We start from the raw sequence: 23,543 nt of genomic DNA, 5'->3' as shown, positions 1-23,543 counted from the left end.
AGGTCATGATCTCACGGTTCACGGGTTCCAGCCCCGCACCTGGCTCTGCACTGATGCACGAGCTCTTTCTGTCTCGCTCTCAAACAAGTTAAAAAAAATACTACTCTGTGCACATATAGATAGATAGATAGATATTATTATACATAGATATCAATTATAAATGAGATATATCATATATTAGTAAATAGTTATTAATGTATATTACTAAAGATTCTAAGGGCAGTTTTACAAAAATAAGATAATGTACAGTATATATATATATATGTGATATGTAGAGATAATGTACAGTATATATATATATGTGATATACATATATATATCATATATATATATATATATACACACATGTACATACACCGGTATATTGTATGTGTGTATATACACACATATATACATACACACACACAGGTATACTCTCTCTGTCTATATATATGTATATGTATGTATGTATGTGTATGTGTGTGCGTGTGTATATATATATATATACACACGCACACACATACACATACATGTACATGTACAAACACACACACCGGGATACACACACACACACACACACACACACACACACACACACACACCGGTATATTATATACAGGTGACCCTTGAACGACAAGGGCCTGTGTGCAGGCCCACATACATGTGGATTTATTTTGGATAAATACAGTGCAGTACTGGAAATGTATTTTCTCTTCTTTATGGTTTTTTAAATAACATTTTCTCTTCTCTCACTTACTTTATTGTAAGAATATAGTATATAATATATATAACATACAAAATTTGTGTTAATTATCTGCTTATGTTATTGGTAACACTTCCAGGCAACAGGAGCTATGAGTAGTTAAGTTTGGGGGGAGTCAAAAGTTATATGCAGCTTTTTGACTATGTGGGAGGTTGGTGCCCCCAAACCCCACATTGTTCAAGGGTATATTTTATATACTGGTCCTCTACAATATCAATAGTAAGTTGTTTTTTCTACACATAGCAACAAATTCATGATAGCAAATATTTACACTTCACTCTAGAGATGAAAAGTGCTTTCAGCCCCTTATAGCACTTAACCCCATAGCAATCCCATAAGGACATAGAATAGGTATTATTATTGTGTGCTATGCACCACGGGTGCCAGGCCTTGGTTTACGAGACTTTCATCAAGAGGATAGAAAATATTTGAGTCTTGGAAAAAGAGTTACTGGCACCAAACCATGAATAAAAACTGCAAAATCAAAATTAACAAAAAATTAATGAAACGCCGTTCTAAACTACCATTATGTTAACATCATTAATTGTTCAACATACTGTTAACAAAATTCCATTACATTTGAAAACACTTTGTAGATTGGGTATTTTTCATTTTGTGACGAATTCCAAAGTATGTATGATTACCAAGGAATGATAGCTAATCATAAATGAAATGAGTTTTACATATGTAATTTTATTTTATTTTATTTTATTTTATTTTATTTTATTTTATTTATCTAAAAAATTTCTTTAATGTTTATTTTTGAGAGAGAGAGCACAAGAAGGTGAGTGGCAGAGAGAGAGGGAGACAGAAGCCAAAGCAGGCTCCATGCTGTCAACGCAGAGCCCGACATGGGGCTTGAACTCACGAACCGTGAGATCATGACCTGAAATCAAGAGTCCGATGCTTAACCAACTGAGCCACTCAGGGGCCCTGTAATTTTAATTACAGATAAAAATTCTTTCAAAATGTTTACAGCAAACTCATTAATGGGAATGAGGATCATTGTAAAATGTTTGAAATATACAAGGTGGCTGAATCCTGGGCCTGTGAAATTTCTCAATTGCCTGATTATGGGTGCAGGATGAGGACATCTGAGCACAAAGGAAGTGATTTACCTCCTAAGGCAAGAGTGTAAGTACCGAGATGAAACTCAAAACCTCGCCTTCAGGGCATGGTGCTCCTTCTGTTCAGTGTCTTCAGGGAACAGTTTCCATGAACATCTAGATCCCCTTCTTAAATAGGACCAGCCAAACCAGTGCCTGTCACTGGTAGACACACACTCCGGATTATGTTCACTTAGTTGTGCTCCACTGTAATTCTTTACAAAAAGTCACCGGCTCCTCCCTCATCGAATCTGGTGAGATTGTGCCTGGAAGCAGGAGATTTCACTGTGTGCCATATCCCTTGCACAGTTTATAACAAACTGAAATAAAACCACTGTTAGCCTATCTGGAGATGCAGACATACAGAAAAGGAGGGTGATGTGGCAGACGACTTCAAGGGTTTGATTATTTCTCAGTCCTGGGTTTGAAATTCTATGACTTTGAGTTAGTAATTTCTCCATGCCTCGGTTTCTTCCTTTATAAAACCAGACGAGAGGTGCCTGGGCGGCTCAGTTGGTTAAGCGTCCGATTTCATTCAGGTCATGATCTCGCTGTTCATGGGTTCAAGCCTGGCACTGGGTTCTGTGCTGACAGCTCAGAGCCTGGAGTCTGCTCCTGATTCTGGGTCTCCCTTTCTTTCCGCCCCTCCCCTGCTTGCACTCTGTCTCTCTCTCTCAAAAATAAAAAAAACATTAAAAAATTTTTTTGGAAAAAAAAAACGCAGATGATCATAAAAGGAGCTACCGAGTTACTGTGAAGTTTTAATGAGGTCATGTATGTGTTCTCTTTGCTTGCTAGGATTATGAACAGATTATAAAGTGCTCAACAAATGTTAGCTCTTTGTATTATGACTTGCCTTCCTGTCTTATCAATAGTCAAGTTATTTGTCCAGGATGTAAAAAGCACACCCAGGAGATAGGCATTTTATATATTTTTATATATTGCTGGTCAAGTGGAGAAGGCACTGTCCCCGTGGAGGGGCCTATGGCAATATCTAGCACAGATATATATGCATTTTGCTCTTTGACCTGGCAATTCAGCTTCTAGAAGTTAGTTTATTTTCTTAATTTTAAAGATTTTTTTCCTTTTCTTTTGTAAGTTTATTTAGAGAGAGTGAGAGTGTGAGCGGTGGAGGGGCAGAGAGAGAGAGAGAGGGAGAGAGGGGGAGGGAGAGAACCCCAAGCAGGCTCTGTGTTGTCGGTACAGAGCCTGACGTGGGGCTCAGTCCCACGAACCACAAGATCATGACCTGAGCTGAAGTCAAGAGACCGATGCCTGATGGATTGAGCCACTCGGGCGCCCTGAAAGATTTTTTTATTTTCAAGTTATCTTTATACCCAACTCACAGCCCGGAGATGGAGACTTGCATGGTGCTCCACGGACGCACCCAGCCAGGGGCCCCTCAGCTTCTAGGAGCTTTGAGCCAATGTAATAAAAGTAAGAACAACAAAACATCATAAATAAACACCTAAAATATATTGAGTGCCTATAGGCCAAACACTCACCATTATCTCATTTTATTTAAGCCTCTAATCATCTGGAGCACCAAGGAGCTTTCACCCCATTTTACAGATGAGGCCAAGTGTGGTTCAGAGACAGTGACCTGCTTCTGATTACAACACAGCCAAGAAGTCACAGCTGCCGAGTTTGCAACTAGGAATGTCTTTGTTACTATTCTGTACTTTCTTCCAACAGAGCATGTTCCAAACTCATTGTTAGGAGTTTATATTTGAGGAGGCGATCTATAAAATCAACAATGGGATACAGAGGCTTGAAAGGAAATTAAAACTATTTCCTGACAGGCATATATTCATCAAACACTATGCTCCACCGAGCTGTATCCAGTAGCTTTCTGTTTTCATCTATGCATACATGTTCCTTAAAACTAGGAAATACCTGGGGTCCCTGGGCGGCTCAGGCAGTTAAGCATCTGACTCTGGATTTCGGCTCAGGTCATGATCTCATGGTTCCTGAGATCAAGCCCTGAGTCAAGCCCTGCATCACGCCCCACGTCGGGCTCTGTGCTGACAGCATGGAGACTGCTTGGCTCTCTCTCTCCCTCCCTCCCTCCCTCCCTCCCTCTGTCTCTCTCTCTTCTCTCTCTACCCCTTCCCTGCTCATGCTTTCTGTATCTCTCAAAATTAATAAATAAACTCGAAAATAATTTGAATCTTTTTTTTTAATGTTTATTTTTGAGAGAGAGAGAGAACACAAGTGAGGGAGGGACAGAGAGAGAGGGAGACACAGAATCCGAAGCAGGCTCCAGGCTCTGAGATGCCAGCACAGAGCCCAGGGCAGGGCTCAAACTCATGAACTGTGAGATCATGACCTGAGCGGAAGGCAGAAGCTTAACCAACAGAGCCACTCATGTGCCCCAAGAATTTGAATTTCTAAAAACAAAACAAAACTGGGAAATACCTGAATATCCGTACATCTCTCCAGAACATTTCAGATCCCTAAAGTGTTGGGACTGGCACTTGCTTTTGCATTTCGTTGACATATTATTGTAAAAAGGCTTTGGCTTTTTTTGTCAGTGAAACCAAACAAAAGTCATATGTATGTTCTTTCAACTTAAAGCCTTTGTGACTTCAACGGAACTGTTGTATATGCAGCTGTGGCTGCGTTTAAGATATGTAAACATCTTAGATAAATACCAAATGTACATGGGATCAACGTCAAGTTGAGTTTACAGTTAATTTTAATGGGTGTGGTGGATAAATCAAGAGGGTGTGATTTCTGAGGTCAAGCTCTAATCCAAAGCATCAACTGATTTTAGCAGTTGTCTAAATTATGGTATGTTCCCAAATTAACAGTAAGTTCATACTGCAATTTCAGGTTTCAAATGTAAAAGCTGTTTTCTAAATTTGGGATTGAACTAGTAGACTTGGCTCTGAGGTCACTACTGAATAGGCTTTAAAGACTGCTAATTAGACCACCATCCCTAAAAGCTGCCTTCTTACAAAGCTTAATAGGGTTAGTTATTCTTTTAAAGGAGGCGCTTTGTTTACACTGAAAACTTTCAGTAGATTGCTAAAAAGAATAAAAACAAACACATAGACCTTGAAACTTACACTCTTCAAAAACAAAAAGAAGAGAAAGAGAGGAAATCGGTGTCTAAAATCGGTAGATTTTCCTTTACAGCTTGTCTTTGATTGGATAAATTTCTGTTTCCTACCCTGGGGAGGGTGGTGAAGGGTAGGGCATGGTGCTTTGGATGCAAGCCGTCTTCTGGGTGATGTTAATTTGTTGTAGGTTTTCAAGGCTGCTTGTTCAGCAGAGACTTTATTGGTTTTTGGCTACAGAAAGTCAAAGATTTATAGAAGGTTGCTCTCTGGATAGCTGTGGCTGTAATCCCTTTAGGTCTCCTTATTTGAAAACCGTGTTCTTGATCAGTGTTGACGAACAGCACACTCGGGAACACTGTGAATTTATAAACTACTTCGTAAGAAAATATTATTAATATTGACGAACTCAGTCTTTAACACTTTGTCGAACCAGCCTGAAAACCTTCCCTGTCTTCCCAGCCCCCAAGACTAGAAGAACTGGTAAGGGGATAGTTCCATCTGACCCGAACATCCCCAATTGGGATTGGCTCCTGGCACTGTTCACTCAGGCATCTGTTCCCGCCTCCACAGAGATGTCACAGCTGCTGGTGAGCTCATCCGGGAACACTATTCCTATGTGAGGAGCTTCTCTCTGAGTTCTTTCAGGGAAAGCACTCACTTTCTTTCAGGGAAAGACATTAAGCTGCAGGTTTATGCTGATTGTCTGTCTATGGCTTTGCCCAAATCAAACTTTCAACAGCGTGTTACAGTATAATCCTAGTGGAAGTAATTACTTGTTTGCTAGCAACACTGGGAAGAAGGGGAGGGGGTGGACGGGCACTGCAGGAAGCCTGAGGAAGGCTGTAGAGAAAGAGGAAGAGTAAGGAAGAGAACAAAAGCTTAGTGAGTACCTACTGTATTCCATACGTGGTGTTAAGTCCTTTACATATATCATATTGTTTAGTCTTTATCCTTGCCCTGAGAAATAGAGGTCTCCATTTTATGGGGCAACAAGGCAAACGTGTCCAGTGAGTGGTTAGCTTTCTATTGCCTGAAGGTTCTCCTGTCCCCCATTCACTTTCTATTACAGAGAAGAAATAGAAATGCAGCTGGAGTAGAGGAGGAAGGAGGGGGAAGGGAAGAAGAGGAAAAAGAAACACTTAAAAAAAGATAAATGTGAGAGAGCTCTGAAACTCTGCCAGTGGTTATTCGACGTTAACTCTACCTGAAGTAAGGGTAACTCCGAGAAGGACTGGAAATTAGGCACACCTTGACCCATCTTCCAGTTTCTGGGTCACACTGGGTCAGCTTTGCCATTTCAGGAGGAGCCTAGTTTTTGGAGGCTATTTGGTAAATTCTCAACTTAGTGCTCATCCCGCCCGGAGACATTGCTACGGAATAGTAAAAATTTGCCCAAAGTTTGGTAAGTCTCTGCAGAATACATTTGAGAAGAGAACATTTATTTGCTCAGTAGGGTGATCCAGTTTCCAGGTTATCCTTGTAAGAGGGAGGACTGGGTTTCTTTGCAGAAATAACTCTCTCTCTTTTTTTCTTTAATTTTTAAAAAATTTACTTTGAGAGGGAGGTGCAGAGAGAGAGGGGGACAGAGGGTGCTGGGCTCCAGCTCATGAAGAACTGTAAGATCATGACCTGAGCTGAAGTCAGACACTTAACCAACTGAGTCACTGCAATATTTCTTTAAGTGTTAAATTCACTTGGGGTTGCTATGGATTGAATATTTGTGTCTCCCCCTACCCCCATTCACATGCTGAAATCTTAACCCCCAAGGTAATGGTATTAGGAGGTGGGGCTTTTGGGGGGCACCTGGGTGGCTCAAGTAGGTTAAGTGTTCGACTTCGGCTCAGGTCATGATCTCGCCATCTGTGGGTTTGGGCCCTGCGTTGGGCTCTGTGCTGGCAGCTCGGAGCCTGTTTCGATTTTCTGTGTCTCCCCCTCTCTCTGTCCACCCCCACCCCCCGCCCTGCTCATGCACTGGCTTGCTCTGTCTCGCAAAACATTAAAAAAATTTTTTTAAAGGAAAAAAAAAGGAGGTGGGGCTTTGGGGAAGTGAATGAACATGAAGGCAGAAGCTTCATGAGTGAGGTAGAGCTCCCTTGCACCCTCTACCTTGTGAGGACACAGTGAGAAGCCAGCAGTCCGCAATCCAGAAGAGGGGCCGTGCCCGACACTGAAACTGCCGGTGACTTGATCTTGGACTTGCAGCCTCCTCGATGGTGAGGAACAGATCTCTGTTGTGTAAGCCGCCCAATCTACCATAATTGGTTGCAGCAGCCCAACAGACTACGACAGACACACTGCATGTCATATTATGGAAAATAGTCTTTCTTAAGCACAGTAATCGAGTATTTCAGGACTTTATGTAAGTAAAGTCGGATCATAGCTTCGTATCAGAAGAACAACTCTTGTTTTTATAGATTTATGATATAGACATTAAGCTGCAGGTATTATGAATGTGAAAACTGGGAACAAAGATTGAATAAAGCTTTTGCTTATTTTTTCCCTATGCCTGAGGAGTCATTCCATTTTCTGGGTCAGAGGCTACGAGGCCGTCGAGAGCACCACCTTGAACATGACAAAAGTCCTAAGCCCCTGCTCTGAAGGGGATTGTGGCTCATGGGCCATTACCATGGAGAAGTAAGAGCCTTAAAACATATCTAAATAAAATGAAGTGACAAGAGGAAAAAAGGAAAACAAAAGCTCCGCATGCCCGGGGGGACTTTTGTTTATGAAATGGAAGCTGTTCATGGAGACTGTGAGGTTTTACTGTGAACACAAGTTTCACCTCTAAAGCTAACTGAGGCCCCACAGCATGCCCACACAGGACACGACTGCAGGCGAGGGCCTCGATAATCATCTCGTCTGGTAGATTTTTGCACAGAGGCTCATCTGGTCCCATTTTTAAAGACATGGGAATTTTCCAAAAAAGCCAAACTTCATTCCCTCATATGGGCTTTCAAAAGCAGTTGATGGCGTTTTGGTATTTTGGATTGTCACCTACCCATACGGTATAAACAAATCGCTTTTGAGGCAAGTTCTCATCACAGAACACAGCCTGGTTATCAGTCACAAAGGCCTGTCATCAGCCTCTGCAGTCTCATCCAGTCCCTCCAGGCTGGATGCCTCCCGCCTGAATGCTCCCCGCGTGTCTGAACACACCGCCTCTGTTGGATGAGGAGCTTCAGGCTGGGGCTGGACCCCTCCTCCCTGCAAGAAATTGCTGCTTGTAGAAGTCAGGGCAGGTCTAACTCAGGCATGACTCAGCTCTTTGTGACCCGCATTCTCCTTTCTCCTTGATGAGACTGGTGTGCTGGCCCCACTTATGGAAACATGTGCCCTGCTCCCTCCCTTCGCCCTGCCTCAATTTGCAGAGGGAGCATCCCTTTTAAGAGGAATATTTAGAAGATTCTATCATGGAATTCTTGGTAAGAACGGTTTTGCTCCCATGGGACAAAAGAGTTTTTCCCCCTTTGCCAGGCACCCAACCACCGCCCATCTCCCCTTTCTCCCACTTTGCTTCTGGATGTTTCTCTCTTACCCGGATTTTCTCCCAGTTTGGGATTATCAGTCTAAAATGAGAGTCTGGAGTTCATCAGTGTTATCGATAAAACTTTGCAACTATTTCAAAGTTTTTTCCTGTTCAAATAGGTGAGGCTGCAAAATGCTGAAGGGGGCACCTCTGTTCCAGAGAAAGGGAAAGAAGAAAACTGCGTGACAAAAATACGTGGTGGGAAGTAGCACGGGGAATCTTTGTCGATTTTCTCTGACCACTTTGAGAATTGTTTTTCCTTGAAAAGAAGAGAAAAGAAAAGACAACCTACCTAAAATATTAATGCTATTGTTAGAGTTCTACGATAATCCAAAACAGAGTCATTTTGAAAGAAAAAGTAGGTTTCATTTCTGGCAGCGGATCCCCTCCGCTGATTTACATATTCCTTGACATGATTCACTATATGAAGCGACCTTGAGTTCATACCACAGATGGAAAAGAGCGAGTACAGTAATCAGCTAAGCATTCGTAAGGACTACCATCTGAGGTTTGATTTTGAATCCGGAGAGAGTGTCTCACACACATTCCACTGAGCATGCTGGTCAAAAACCTCACATTCCAGATGCAGCAAGAATGCATGCATTGAGTGCGCGCACACACACACGCACACACACACACACACACACACACACACTGGCCTCCAGACAGCCCCCTGTGCACACATGTTCTAACACGGTTACAACAGAGCATGCTCCCAAGCCTTCAAGCTTCCACAGCCCTCAGCCAAGAAGCTGCCCCAGAGATAGTTGCTCAAGCAGCGGGTCATGGTGGGCTTGACCTCTGATACCCACAGCTGCCCCAGCGTACTTCCCGGGAGCCCCAGGGGCTCAGAGGAGGCTGAGTGGTAAGGATGCCGAAAAAGTCCCAAGCAGTCATGCTGCTTCTCGCCCTTAGTTTTCCTCTCTCTCGTCATGCCCTGGAGACCGTGAACCTGTTTGGGGCGTTCAGAGAGGCCATGCTACCCAGTAGTGACAATAGTTACTAACAAAATGATGAACACAACAACAGTTCCGGCAGAACAAGAGGTTTTAAGTTATCTCACGTTCTTGTCATTTCCTTGCTTCTTAAAGCATTTATTTTGTTTTTCCATCCTTTTGTTGCAGGTGGCCCACTGTGCTGAAGTCAAGCAGGCCACGCAAAGCTCTGACTTCAAAGCCATTCCTTGATAAAACATCAAAACGGCCCAGGGTGGGCCAGCTGTTATCTGGAATTCTACAGATAATTCACTGAAACTCGGTGCTCACTAGCCGCAGAGAGTTTCCGCAGCAAGGCCGTTCCCAGGGTCCTGCTTGATTTTGTTGCCGCGTATCCTGTGTTTTGTTAGGCAGGGAGAGGTTTGGACCTCCTCTCAATAAAACTCCGTGTTAGCGCACCGGAGAAACTTGACTCCTGCTTGGCCTCGTAGAGGCCGGAAATGTGAACTGTGCCCTCCCTGGCCCTGAAGGTGACATCGTCTTGCTCCTCCTTCTCCACCTGGAAGCACCAGTGACTGCTTTCCCCTGGGCCTTGGTTCGCTTTGGAAGAGCGGTGGCCTGCTTTCCACCATGAATATCAGAAATATTGCCTTTTCAACTCTGTGCTGTAAAATGTGATGGTACTGCATCTTCATGAGGCACAGAGTTCCCCACTTTGGGTTTGCCAGTCCTGTGGGTTCATTCTGGAGCCCCTCCCTCATCTCCCAGTCTTCAAACGCCAGCCCATCTAATCCCTTTGCTGGAATCACGCCGATGGTCTCACCGATCCTTCCCCCTTGCATTCTTCCACTTCCCACCTCCATGCATTGCCCGATCAGCAAGCCACATTTCCCTTTAAATGTGAAGACTCACCTGAAAGCCCACCACCTCTTCCGAGAAGCCTCCCCTGATTAAGTGGGGATGAAGGAGCTTTCGAAGCATGGCTGACAGACTCCCAATAAATGAGAACACACACACACACACACACACACACACACACACACAGAAACTCACAAGAAGAGCAAATTACACATTCGCCACTTTCGGACAGCACGCTTCTATGAGGGTAAGGAGATCAATTTTATAGAAATAACTAATCATTTCAGCAGATGGGGTATTTTTAGCATTCTTGGAGGTTAGCAAAACACTGCTGTCCTCTCCCACAGCAATCCGTGTCTTTCCTCAAATCCCTTCTCCTTTTCTTCTTAGCTTCCTAGATGCACGTGTGAAGGGGACTGCCACTTGCCGGATATGGATGGCACGAATGACAGTGAAGGAAGTGGGTCCTGGCAGTGCTTCCGGGCTGGTGGATCACACTGCCCAGGAGGAACCTGTGTCTGAGACCAGTAAATGCCTTAACCACGTAGTGTTCTCGTCAGGGAGCTTTCACAACTCCATGCCCCCATCCTTCTTGGGCAAACATGCTGGCTACCTGGGACCAAGGTAGACGTAAATAAAGGACCAAAACCCTCTAGACAAGGCCCTGCGGAGAGAATGGTGGGCAAGCTTCCTGGCAAGTCTCCACGTTCAGCCTCAACTAAGGCTGCTGGAGGGCAAGGGGATCTGTAGGGAGCCCTGGATCGGAGGCAATCACATCAGAAGTAGAAGCAGACATGTTCGATCTCCAGAAGACCGCCCTCCGGGGCCAGAGTTAATGCCCCTTGTGGAGGCCTGAGAGACTCACGGCATCAAATGACCAGAACGAGGAGAACACAGACGGAATGGTGATAGCTGGCAATTAGAACATGGCACCAAACACCACTGCCACAGACGCTTTCTAGCTACAAAGCCACGCTAGGCAACCTTGAAGCAAAACAGTATCGATTTTGTGGTTGTAAAAAACGTACCTTCAACTGCAGAACTCAGTTTTATGACACCTTGAATAAAAACAAAAAGTGGCAGTTATATAATGGACCCAAATCTCCTAGTCTTCTCAACACACACACATGCTTCAGACCTAGAGTTTTTGCCGGCATGTTGAGAGTTTAAGTGAACAAGTTAACAACTTTGAAAACAAGGGCGTTTTCAGTCCTCGATTAGACCTGATGGTGTCTTCGCTTCCTCCGCTAAAACCGTTTGGGGGAGTTTTTCACTAAAGAAGGGATCTGACGTGTTTTTGGCCAAAACAAAGGCCAAGTCTGTGTGAATGACTATTTCTGTATGGAAGTCACGCTGGATAATGAATCGATAAAACTTCACCCAGCAGGACACCGGTGTGTAATACTTTCTATTTAATGCTATGTATAGAGATCATTTGATACATGTTGGGACAGGGTATCTGTTGAGATACACAGAAGGTGATTAAAAGCCATGGTGTGATCTGGCAACTTCCTTCTCTGAGGTGGTTGGGCCAAAGGCCATTTACTGTTCAGATGTGGTCAGCGTTCCAGCTCCCTGCAGGTCAGTGAACCGGCCTTCTGAGTGTGTCAGATTGCTCATGAACCAAGGAGACCTTACTCCTGACTGGACACTCATGTCCCTTTTTGATGCATTTAAGGATGAAAATACTCAACTGAGATCAACTAGACTGGGTGCAATGATTTGATCAAACGATCGTTGTTTTTTGGTGGGTTATAGTTATAAATAAATAATATTCCCCAAACCCTATGGGATGGCCATGATACTTGAGGCTGAGCAAAAATGTCCATTTACAGTTTCATGTGGTTGGCATTCTGGTTCTCTTTCCAACCAGAGGAGTTTCAAATTAAAAATGGAAACAAAACCCTTTCAAAGTCGGTAAGCCAAATCGGGATGAGTGTGAACACGCACTGATTTTAACAGATTAGGTTAACAAAGAGACAAACTTGCTCTCCATTACAACTTTCTGAAAAAGCTGCTTTTAAGTTACCTATCCAATTTCATCTTTCCCGCAGAACCAGGAGCGTCTGGTCAATGTTTAACGAGGGACTCTCCAGGGCGAAAAGTATGCATATAAATGTATGTATGTTTATTACGGTTTTTACTGATAGAAATGATGTGTGATACACAACCTACAAATAATAATAAAATCCACGGTGCTCTTTACTGCACATTCCTTACAGCCACTTGATTTTCGCGGAATGCTTTTGTTGATTTTGGTCAAACTCTTGTATTCATAGCCAGCAAGTCAACTGTGATTTGCACAGTTGCAAATCATTGCAATTGCAATCATGCATTGAATGTCATCCCAACCCCCTCTTTCCCTAATAAATGTATTATCATTACACCTCCTGTGTGGTCTACTCTTCGACTATTTTTCACACCTCCATAGACGTTATTTTCATTAAAACTCTTTCAACTTCAACACCACGTAATTACTTCCACCCTGGCCTATTTCAAGCTACAAGCCTGATGTCAGCAAATGTGGAGGTGAAAAGGGGTGGGCAAGCAGCAATACCATTATGTAGTATTTTTACCATGCGAGCGCTGTAGTTGTAGAGTGTGCATAGTAGACCGTAGTCAAATGATGAGGAAGGTAAGAGTTTTAAGTATTTATTACCTTTGTTTTTAATATAATTTATTTAATTATAAGCTTATATCACTTAATTTATAATAATGGCCGTGCTTAATCATGGGCTCACATCATGTCCCAAATTATAATAATTCGCTCCTGCAAGCTGGTATGAATCAGGTCTAGCATAACGTTGTCATGACTGATGTTTCTTTCCACTCAGGCCCGGAGAAGAAAAATCCTGATCTTCAGAATGCTTTCCGAGCTATTCACAAAAGGGGTTATAATTTAACTGAATGAGACAAACGTAAGTAAGCTTAGCATTTGCTATTATTTTTCCAGTAACTTCAAAGCCTCTTAAAACCGTCACACGTAAAAATATGCTATACATAGATCACCTTGGAAATAACAGTCGCTGACAATCATCTACGAACATAACCTAAATGGACGTGCCCAGTCCATTTATGCCAAGAGGTATGAGTCACTGGCTTATTAAACAACGATCCTGTCTTTTTTTAAACCGTCGAATTCTTATATAGGAAACCAGGTCATGATATTGATTGTTTTTCAGCCATATTTATTTTTGTGTATAACCATGGTGTCAGCACCTGCCATTTAAACAAAAAGACAACGGTGTGCTCTAATCAGGGTGCTCTGATCAGCTTTACACAGGTAAAGCAAGAAAATCTAAACAGATTCTTATGGGATTTGTGGTTGTTGTTGGACCAGAGCCCAGTAGTACATTTATTGAATAAGGGGAAAAAGGTAAGCTAAAAAACTAGTAACAGTCTGATTTTAAAGCTCTAATTATGAACATTATTTTAATAAAAACATTAGTGATTCATCAACTCCATATACACTTCTCTTATGTTTTTTTTTTAACCTCCAAATCAGTCTTTTTCCTATAGTAGGATAGGCCTTTGTAGTTGCAAAGTAACGATGTTGCAGTGAAAATACAGAATTAGCTAAGTCTAATTAGACAGCTAATATTAATACTATACAAGAATTGTAGGGTAAAGGGAAACTATATTTTATTTTAAACTACTATATTAAAAACATTTTGAATATTTAAAAAACGATTGATGTTGATGCTGAGAAGCTACATGTAGCACTGTTGACTCCCGGGACACACGATAGACATTATCTGGTGATTGGCTGACATTGACATTGCCTGCAATTTAGGGTAAGCCGTAACACATACATATATGCATATATACACACAATGGATCTTACTTCTCCCCACCCCCTCCCCTTTAATGTTTCATCATCTGCAGAAATGTTTGAAAACAAAATTTTAAAAAAAGAGACAAAAAGGAAAAGAAAGCTAACTGTTCTTCCCTCCACTCGATATTATTAGTACTGCAAAATTCCTAATCTCGTGGGTGATTTGTGCAGACCTTGTCTATTGCCTTCCTGCAAGTCAGGGCAAATCACCAACCGGGTGTGTTTCCTGCCACCAGTCTCCAACTCCAAAGCCATTCCACCCTCTTTCCTACCACTCTCACCAAATTATTAATTTCAGACAATCTATAATAATTCTTAAGAGAGTCAAGTTAAGATAATCCATGCTCAAGTATGAATGACTAGGACTCACTAGAATCTTCCAGTGACATCTCATTGTTGTTGAAATAGTAATACAGTTCTTACCTCCAGCTGACAAGGCCTTATGTCATATATTCCTGCTTATTTTGTTACTTCTTCTACTTAATCTCACCTGACTTTCTCCCTGATCTGAGATGCTTTAGCCACGTTTGTCTTCTTCCTGTGCCCTGCACTGCTAATTCCTTTCTGCCCCTGCTAGTGCTCCTAATGCTCCCTCTGGTTCAAGTGCTTGCCCCTGACCTGCTAGATCTTCCTACACCCAGTGCTTTCTCGTCACTCAGATATTACTTCACACGTCGCTTCCTCAGACAACCCTTCCTTGCTTACTGCATTTAGAGCAGACCCAGTAATAACTCTGTAGACCATCTCTCTCCTATTTATTTATTTTTATAGTAGTTATAAATTCATAGATAGTAGTTATAAATCCATAACTGCTTGGAATCATGTCATTGATTCATCACTCAGTTCCTTGTTTGTATCTGTCTTCCTCATAAAGATGTAAACAGAATGAGAGAGCAGGGACCTGCTTTGTCTCGCTTGTTCCAGTAACTCTCTTGACTAGAATAGTGCCTGGCATAGAGCAAATACTCGATGAATATTTACCTAATGAGTAAGTGATCATTCCCAGGTGTTTCCAGACATCCTAAAAAGAGAATTTTAGGGGCACCTGGGTGGCTCGGTGGGGTAAGCATCTGACTCTTGGTTTCAGCTCAGGTCATGATCTCATGGTTTGTGAATTCGAGTTTCACGTCACGCTCTGAGCTGCCAGTGCCAAGCCGGCTTGGGATTCTCTCTCTGTCCCCCCCGCCCCCCAAAAATAAATAAAAAACTAAAAAAAAAGAAAGTTTTTTTTTTTTTTTTACATTTTTGTTTTTTAAGTTTATTTTTGACAGAGACAGAGTGCGAACATGGACTGGGGAGGGGCAGAGAGAGAGGGAGACACAGAATCAGAAGCAGGCTGCAGACCCCGAGCTGTCAGCACAGAGCCCGACGCGGGGCTCGAACTCACAAACCGCGAGATCATGACCTGGGCCGAAGTCGGATGCTTAACCGACTGGGCCACTGAGGCGCCCCGAATGTTTTTCTTTTTTTTTTTTTTTTTAAAGAATTTTATCGATCTTTGCAAATGTAATTTAAACATTTTGTCTTAATCGTGGATATTGTTGAGCAGAATCCTGAGATTTCGTTATATTGACCACTCTATTTCTACTCAGAGGCTGGTCTTCATGGAGGGTAGTGAACATTGATGTGTAGAGTGAATATACAAAAATTACAGTGATATTTAGGTTTCAAGATTATACTGTTAAAAAAGATCCCCAAGAAGTAATTTTATCAACTAGTTGGAGACAGGGTTATGCTATAAATGGACTTCAAGAAATATCAGCTAATTGATTTTATATCTAAATATCTCGGGAATCTGAAGTTCTCTTATCTGTACTGTCCTCACATTAGGCCCAGTCATCCAGGAGTGCTCACACGAACCTGTATGATATGATATGGATAGAGAAAGAAAAACTAAGAAAGGACCATTCAGTTTTTAATGTCCTCCTTCCAATGCATTCTCATACTGCAGCAGGAGCAGTCTTTTTAAAAGGCAAGTCCAATGAGGTCATATTCCTAGCCCTTTAAAATTCATAAATGGCTTTTCATTCTTTTTTTTTTACAGTTTATTTATTGATTTTGAGAGAGAGAGAGAAAGCACAAATTGGGGAGCGGCAGAGAGAGAGGGAGAGAGAGAGAATCCCAAGCAGGCTCTGCACTGTTACTGCAGAGCCTGATGCGGGGCTAAATCTCACAAATCGTGAGATCAGGACTTGAGTCACAATGAGACGCTTGACCGACGGGGCCACCCAGGTGCCCCGGCTTTTCTGAAGATAAAGATCACAAGCCTTAACAGGACTTGCACGGCCCTTCATGACGCCATCCATGGCAGAATAAAAATGCCCACAGATTCTTCTATTCACCTCCCGCCGAAAGATGAATCTGCTTCTTCTTGAATCTAGGACAACTCCATGATGGCTTTGACCTTTAGAACAAAGCAGAAATGATGCTCTCTCAATGTCTGTGTCCAGGCTTTATGAACCTGGCAGCCTCTTCCTGTCTCTTGGTCACTCCCTCTGAGAACCCTGAGACACCAGGTGACGAGTCCTGAGACTGCAATGAGAGAGAGGCCACAGGTGCATATTCTGGCAAATGACATAAGCTGAGGGAAGGAGCTGGAAAGCCCTGGGGAAACTGTTGGTGGAGGCTGGGAGGAGAGAGAAAAGGCTGTCCCTGGTCTCTAGAAGGAAAGGCAAGTCATCTGATGCAGTGGCGGAAAGTTTGGTGGCATTATGACCCATAGTAATATGAAAAATAGAAAATATACCTAATGAATGTGTAGAGTTTTAGTAAGATTTCCAGGAAGAACGTGTAGAGTGCCAGTTAGATTTTTTAAACAGTTGCATATGATAAAGTACAGATAAAGGTGTGTTAATAAAAAAAGGACTGTTCAGTTTTCAAGCGAAATTTAGAGTAAATACAGAGCTCGTACTTGTTGGTTTTTTAAGAAAAGATAATAGGGTTTCACACTGCTAGCCTTTTCAAAGGCAAAAGTCTCCCAAAGTAAGAAATTGACTGAGGATGAGGATGATCGCAGGGATGTAGCTGTAAGACCCTTTTTTAAATGACTTTAGAACAATATAAGTATATGTCTCAAAATCTCATAACGAGACAAAAGGGCTTCTAAATACCCTGAGTGTGGTCCCATGACACCCTGACTTCGCGCCCAGGCCAGAGAAGGGTCTGTCTTGAGAAAAATTGTGGATGTGTTTTATCTAATAGGTCTAATAAGTCTAATAAGATTCATAGGAAGCCCACAAAGATTTCAAGAGAAATGTATTAGTGGATGCATTATCAGCTTGGACAAAAATGGGCAGAGGTAGTTCAAAGTGAGAATTGTTAAAGCCCCAAACTTCTACAGGCAGGGAATAGGCTGAGAAAATCAATCAGTTGCAAATGACATCTTATGTGCTAGAGACTGAATCTTGTCTCCTACCCCTGCCCCCTGCCCCAGTGTCCTATGTTGAAGTCCTAACTAATCCCCAGTGTGATGGTATTGGGAGATGCGGCCTTTGGGATGCCATCTTCAGGATAGGAAGAAAGTTTTCACCGAATCTGACAATACTGGCACCCGATCTCAGACTTCTGAGCCTGCAGAAATAACATCTGTTGTTTGTGCCACCCAGTCTGTGGTATTTTGTTACTGCAGCCTGAGTTGGCTAAGGCCTTATGGAAATAGGGTAGATAAGACAGAAGGTAGATAAGCCAAGAGTCTGGAAGGAGGAAACAGGACAGAGAGTCGTCCCTAGGGAACAGGACCGGGCTCCCCCATCCGGGAACTGGCAAGATGTGGATTTCAGAACTGCTACGGACCAGTGATTGCTCCATGCCCCCACCTTCCTCCACTCCTGAACGAGAGCACGCATTCCATTTGTCTCCTCTCTGCATCATCAGTATATGCTGCTTGTGTGTGGAGATACCCTTCTATTTTAGTTCTCAAGTCTTGATATTGAGAAAAACGATATAGAGAACTGGATCAAAGGATCCTCAGCAACACCTGAACCTTATTTAGGCTGTAAGAACCTGGACCTCACACTTGAACTTCATGCCATAATGAGATGAGATTTCTAGAGAACTTTAGAAGGAGTATATTTTGCCCTCACAGAAGAGTCTAGTGTCGTCCAGGGGATGAAGTGTGGCTAACTAAAGATGGCCACAAATGATTTGAAACTGTTCCGATTGAGAAGTGACATCTCTGTCATTTTCTTTCATCTGCGGGGCTCTGTGACTGCTCCAACCAATAGAATATGGTGGAAGGGATGCTCTGCTTGTACCTGGGCCCAGGTCTTAAGACTTCCTGTCATTGGACACTATCCCTGGGAGCCCTCAGCTGCCATGTAAGAAGCCTTGAAGCCACAATGCTGGAGGTGCCCCCTACAGGTGTTTCGTTCAACATTCTCACCTGAGCCCACATTTCCAGCCACTGAAATCAAGGTGCCAGGCATGTGAATAGTGCCATCCTCGACCCCCTAGACCAGCCCAACCCCCAGCTGAATGTGGAACCCTATCTAAATTCTTGGCTCATAAGATCTTGGGTATAATAAAGCGGTTGTTTTCAAGCTACTATGCTATGTATTGAGGTAATATGTTACGTAGCGACTGAACCAGGTACCTGTGCCTCACTTCTCTGACCTCATCTTGTATCATGTCCCTGAGGTCTCTATTCTCCAGCCACACAACCTTTGCAGTGCTCTGAATATTACCATGTGTCCCCCCTCCTCCTTCTTGATCTTTCAGCTCTTGGCTTAGGAGGATTTTCTCAGAGAAGTTCTCCCCGACCATCTAGATTAGCTCCATTGTTACAGTAGATGCTCCCACAAGAACAGTGTGTCTTTCTTTCAGAGCAATTATCTCTGAGATAATTCCATTAATAATGCCAGGCTCCACCTCTAGATTGTAAACTCTGTGAGCACAAGGCAAGTGTCTTTGATCATCCCTGACTTCCCAGAGTCCAGCAGTGTGTCTGGACATAATGGGGGTTGAGTAAATATTTGTTAAGCGGATGAATGAAATACTTGATGCAGCCGATAAGGACTCCCTTCTGTTAACTGTGCCACTATTCTTCTCTCTCACCTACTGTGAACAAATTTGATTCAAACGCATTGTAGCTGGGGAAGGGCGGTATGACTCTGTATGAGGTCACTACTGCCTTGCTGTTGTCTGCGAAGGCAGCTCAGTACAGCTGAAGTGTCTGCTGTTCCTTTTGGAACCCCTGTGCAGAGAACAGGAGGAAGCTGAAGGTTGCTTCTGGGCATGTGTGGGCAGAGGCATGCAGAGAGCAAAAAAACCAATCAGCGCCTGCTAACATTTACATCTTTGGTGGAAATCAAGGCGCTTTCCTGAGACTCTAAAGAAAGCTGTGGGTGTTCAAATTACCTCCATCATTTCTCAGTGTAAGTTTAGAAATAATTCTTACTAGACTGTGAGCTCTTTCCTACCCTACCCCTTCAACCGAAACTGTGGGCCAAGGAACGGGTGCGTGCGTGAGTGCGCATGTGTAGGAAAGATTGCGTCCCGTTCCATAACCAGCGCTCCCGGAATTGTCTTCTTAATACTGACTCTGCGTTCTGCTGTTTTAAAACATACGTTTCCCCACTTATTTAGTCCTGTGGATGTGGAAAATAAATCCGTTGGAAATAGTCTTTCTTAAAATTTTCTGGTTCCATTTCTTGAAGTCTCCAGTCTGTCATTTTTTGCTGTAAGTGAAATACGCCCAAGTTGCTATAAATGTCCTTAGAATTTCATGTCATAATTTAAAAAGTATTTTCCTTTACCTTGCTGTATTTCTCTTAATGCTAGTCTCCGAATGGGTTTGTGTACGGTCGTTAAATGGGTTTAGTAGGGCTCCTGTGGGAGAAAGGAGGATCTCTATTTGCCCATAATATTCTTGGTCTTTTTAAAAGAAGACACTCCCCACATGGCAGGGCTACAATGCAGACAGACATGTTCCACATCACTTTGGCGAGGTCACACGCTCTGGGACTGCCTGTTTCCATTTCTCTGATTTGTCCTCTCTCCCTAAGTGCATACATAATACTGCACTTGTCCCTTTTGAACGTGTAACAGATTAAAGAGCTGGTCAGGAGGCAGATGTAGGCACACCTTTGATCTCTCATCCTTGGGGGTTAAGGGAGGGCAGACACCTGGCGGCTGCTGAGCTGGAAACAAAACACAGGCCCGGACTGGAATTACCTTAAAGGGAGCCGCAGCGCCAGCCAAAGGGGCAGCTGGATGTGCTGAATGGGCACAGAGGGAGGAGAGCCCACGGTTGGGCAGAGGACCAAACACAGAGTCCCAACAACGTGATTCAGGCTAGCAAGGGGTTGGTCAGAGTAACTGTTTCTTAGCCAGAGGACTGGAAAGATCAGGCTGAGAAGAAAATGAAAAGTAATTCGTTTGCAAATAATACTGCAAAACGTTCAGCTGTGCACAAATGCTGAAAGACGATAGCAATTTGGAAAGCTTTTAAAGAGAGGATTTATAACTTTTTTTTCTTAGAAGAATTCTTTTTATTAAGGATTTCACCTTTGCAGCAGGATGCTGTCAATTTCTTAGTCGAAACGAAACCTGGACCGATCCCTAGGATTTTTTGGTGAAACTGCATTGCCCCCTGGCGTTTGCATGTCATTGTTACGCCGTTACATTAGAAGCCCAAAGAATGCCAGTCCAGCTATGGAAGGATGCAGCTTTCTGTCTTAGCTGGGATCAGAGAACACAGTTTTCACCCTCAAAAGTAGAGATGCTTTGAAAAGACATGGGATGGAAATTTGAAATTTAGACTCTTTCCTTCTCCACCCTCGGTGGCATCTCCCGAGATTTTCAGTAGCTCTTAAAAGAAATTGATCAAATACTCATCTGCCAATTTTTTAGTATACAAATGGTCATGTGAATGGCTGCTCAGCACCTACCCGTTTTTCAGAACCAGCTCAAATATTTTCTGTGCTATAAAATCTTTCCTGAATTCTCTTTGACATACAGTACACACCTGAATTGTCGTGCGTCTCTGCCTTCATGCTACTCTCTCTGATGGAAACTTGAAAGTAAGAATTATACCTGACTTATCTTTGTATCCACTATGACTAGCATGGAGCCTGGCAGATAGAATGCATCCAGTAAAAGTGTGTGGTTCGTTGGTTGCATATATCGAGGCTGTTCACAAAAAGTTCCTAATCAATAGCAACTGAAAGTCACTATGGTAACAAAACTGAAGGCTGGAGAACATGACCCTTGGGTGGGATGCTGAGTGTTGTTAAGCGCCTGAAACTATGCAGGCACCATGTCCGGCTATGGGGGAGGGGAGTTAGAATAATCTAGAACTAGAATATATCTAGTTCTAATAATCTAGAAATCTATAAAAACTATTCAAACTTTAACTTCCATTTCTTCCCCAAATGAAACTTTACTCTAGAAACATCTTGAATATATTCGTTATCACTACACTTACAAATTTCTTTGGGGCAGATGTTTTTAGGAATAAGTGTAAAGCTTCTGACCGAGGTTATTGAGGATACTGTGGCATGTTGGCTGAAGCCACCAACACTGAGCTGAGTGACAATAAGCAGGAAACACTGGGGTCTGGGGCAGGTTATGTGTATTGAGAGGCAAACTATAAAGGAACTGAAACTGAGTCAGGTGTCAGACTCACCTATATATAATGTATAAGTGTTATTCTGCTTTAGATATTATCTCATGGCAGAAGAAATGACCAGATCTGAAGGATCTATTGCATTAGGATGGGTCAGAAGGTTGATATTATTAGCAAGACTGCTTTTTAGGTTATAATATTGTCACCTTAATACTATAAATAAAAGCTTCTTCTTCTTCTTTGAGACAGAGAGAGAGTATGGGTGAGAAGGGAGGGGCAGAGGGAGAAGGAGAGAATATTAGGCAGGGTCCACACTCAATATGGAGCCCGATGGAGGGCTTGTTTCCATGACTGTGAGATAATGACTTGAGCCAAAATCAAGAGTCAGATGTCTAACTGACTGCACCACCCAAGCACCCCTAAATAAAAGCTTCTTAAAGCAGTGTGTTATACTTTTGTTCAGTTAAAATAAAACAGTTCAAGGAAGAAGGTTAGAACAGGAGAGCTGTTAAGAGCTTGAAGTTTGGAGTCAAATTGAATAGGTACAAATATCGACTATATCTTTTGACCTCGGAAGCGTTACTAAACTTTTCTGTCTTAGTTTGCTCAACGGTCAAAATGAGGATGCCATTGATGGTTTATACTGTCTGGTACCTGGTAAATGTGTGTTTATTGATGAGGAGAACCATATGAGTTTCCCACTATGGTAGATGAGGGGAGATGAAAAGATTCTGTACTGTTGAAAAAGCCAGGCTTCTAGTCAAGTCCATTCTATGAGACATTATTAAAACCCCCATATACAAAGGAGTGTTCTAGGTAGTAGGGCTTCTCCGGGGCAGGTCTCATCTCTGAGGCTGGCCTCAGTGCAAACCTGGAATTCAGTATATCTCGGATACTTTCAGATCAACATCACTGGACCTCTGAGCATATGCTGGGACCTACTGTAAGGGTCCCTCCTCGTCCTATTCTAGTAGAGAGCTCCACACTCAGGGCTAGCCTGAGCTAGCCCAAACGGCCACTAGCAGTGGGGGATCAAGGGCGGTCTTCTTTGGTCCTAGTTCCTTTTGAAGGTGTCCAGAATGCTAGAAAGTGACATAAAATTATTTTGAGCTGACAGTATTTGAGAATAGGCTATTCTGCTCCCTAACCCCCAAACTCCCTTATCTGCCTAAAAGCAGGGACTCCCCAAAAAACTCAGTTGTCATAAATCCATTTCCCAGGAGTTTCTGCAACCAAAGAAAATTGACTACTGTCACTAGAGAGGAGAAATGTCACCACATTTAAGCAGACAGTATCATAGAAATATCACATGCCTCACCTAGTCTCCTAAGGGCCCATTTATCTTTCTTAAAAGTTATTTTTAAGTGCTTCTCTCTCCCATCCCCCTATTAAGAAGGTACATAAGCCTCAAATTCTGACTCCTCAGTCATATTTTTCTTATATGTACGTAAATAAGAATCTATCTTTTCTCTTGCGAATCTGTCATTTGTAAATTTAATTTGCAGGCCCCCAAGAAAGAAACACAAGAGGGTAGGGGAAAAGTTCTTTCTCCCTAACACATCCCTGTATGGCTTTGGCTAAATATTGGGCTCCACTATGCTAAATCTCTACTCAGGTCATCAGAACTAGCTTGGAACCTTCTAACAGAATATCTTCCGTGTGAGGTGTTGTGGCAAATTTAATTCCATCATAAATCAGAAGTAGAATGCCCCATGTAATATCTGATGTGTTCATATTTATAGAGCATCTTTGAACAACAGCTGACAAAAATACAAGAGTTTGTTAAATAAAAATATTCGCTATCTTGTATAATCCCAATCTTTAAGACAAAATGAAATTGTATAAATACTTTATTTCCCACTGCATCTCTCTAATCTTATATATACGTGATGATGTAAAAGCATAAATACTG

General features: G+C 42.6%; 1 protein-coding gene and 1 long non-coding RNA gene across 19 annotated transcripts in view; one reads left to right on the top strand and one right to left on the bottom strand.

The window, feature by feature from the left end:
• Positions 1-23,543, bottom strand: part of DLGAP1 (DLG associated protein 1) — an 892,830-nt gene that overhangs the window by 108,519 nt on the left and 760,768 nt on the right. For 9 of the 18 annotated variants that reach the window (XM_060613343.3, XM_060613340.3, XM_060613346.3 and 6 more), the window contains one exon: positions 11,261-11,290. The exons of the other annotated variants lie outside the window; for them this stretch is intronic. In XM_060613343.3, coding sequence (XP_060469326.1) covers positions 11,261-11,290 — 30 coding nt within the window. The remainder of the gene's footprint in view (positions 1-11,260; positions 11,291-23,543) is intronic. 18 annotated transcript variants of the gene reach the window in all.
• LOC132665797 (uncharacterized) lies at positions 4,049-12,648 on the top strand. Its single transcript, XR_009604286.2, has 3 exons — positions 4,049-8,797; positions 9,564-10,479; positions 10,623-12,648. It is a non-coding gene; the product is annotated as an uncharacterized LOC132665797 (long non-coding RNA).

The sequence above is a fragment of the Panthera onca genome, chromosome D3 (genome assembly GCF_046562875.1).
Source record: "Panthera onca isolate mPanOnc1 chromosome D3, mPanOnc1 haplotype 2, whole genome shotgun sequence".
Taxonomy (NCBI): domain Eukaryota; kingdom Metazoa; phylum Chordata; class Mammalia; order Carnivora; family Felidae; genus Panthera; species Panthera onca.
Note: the sequence above shows the minus strand (reverse complement) of the source record. Positions and strands in the feature narration are given on the sequence as shown.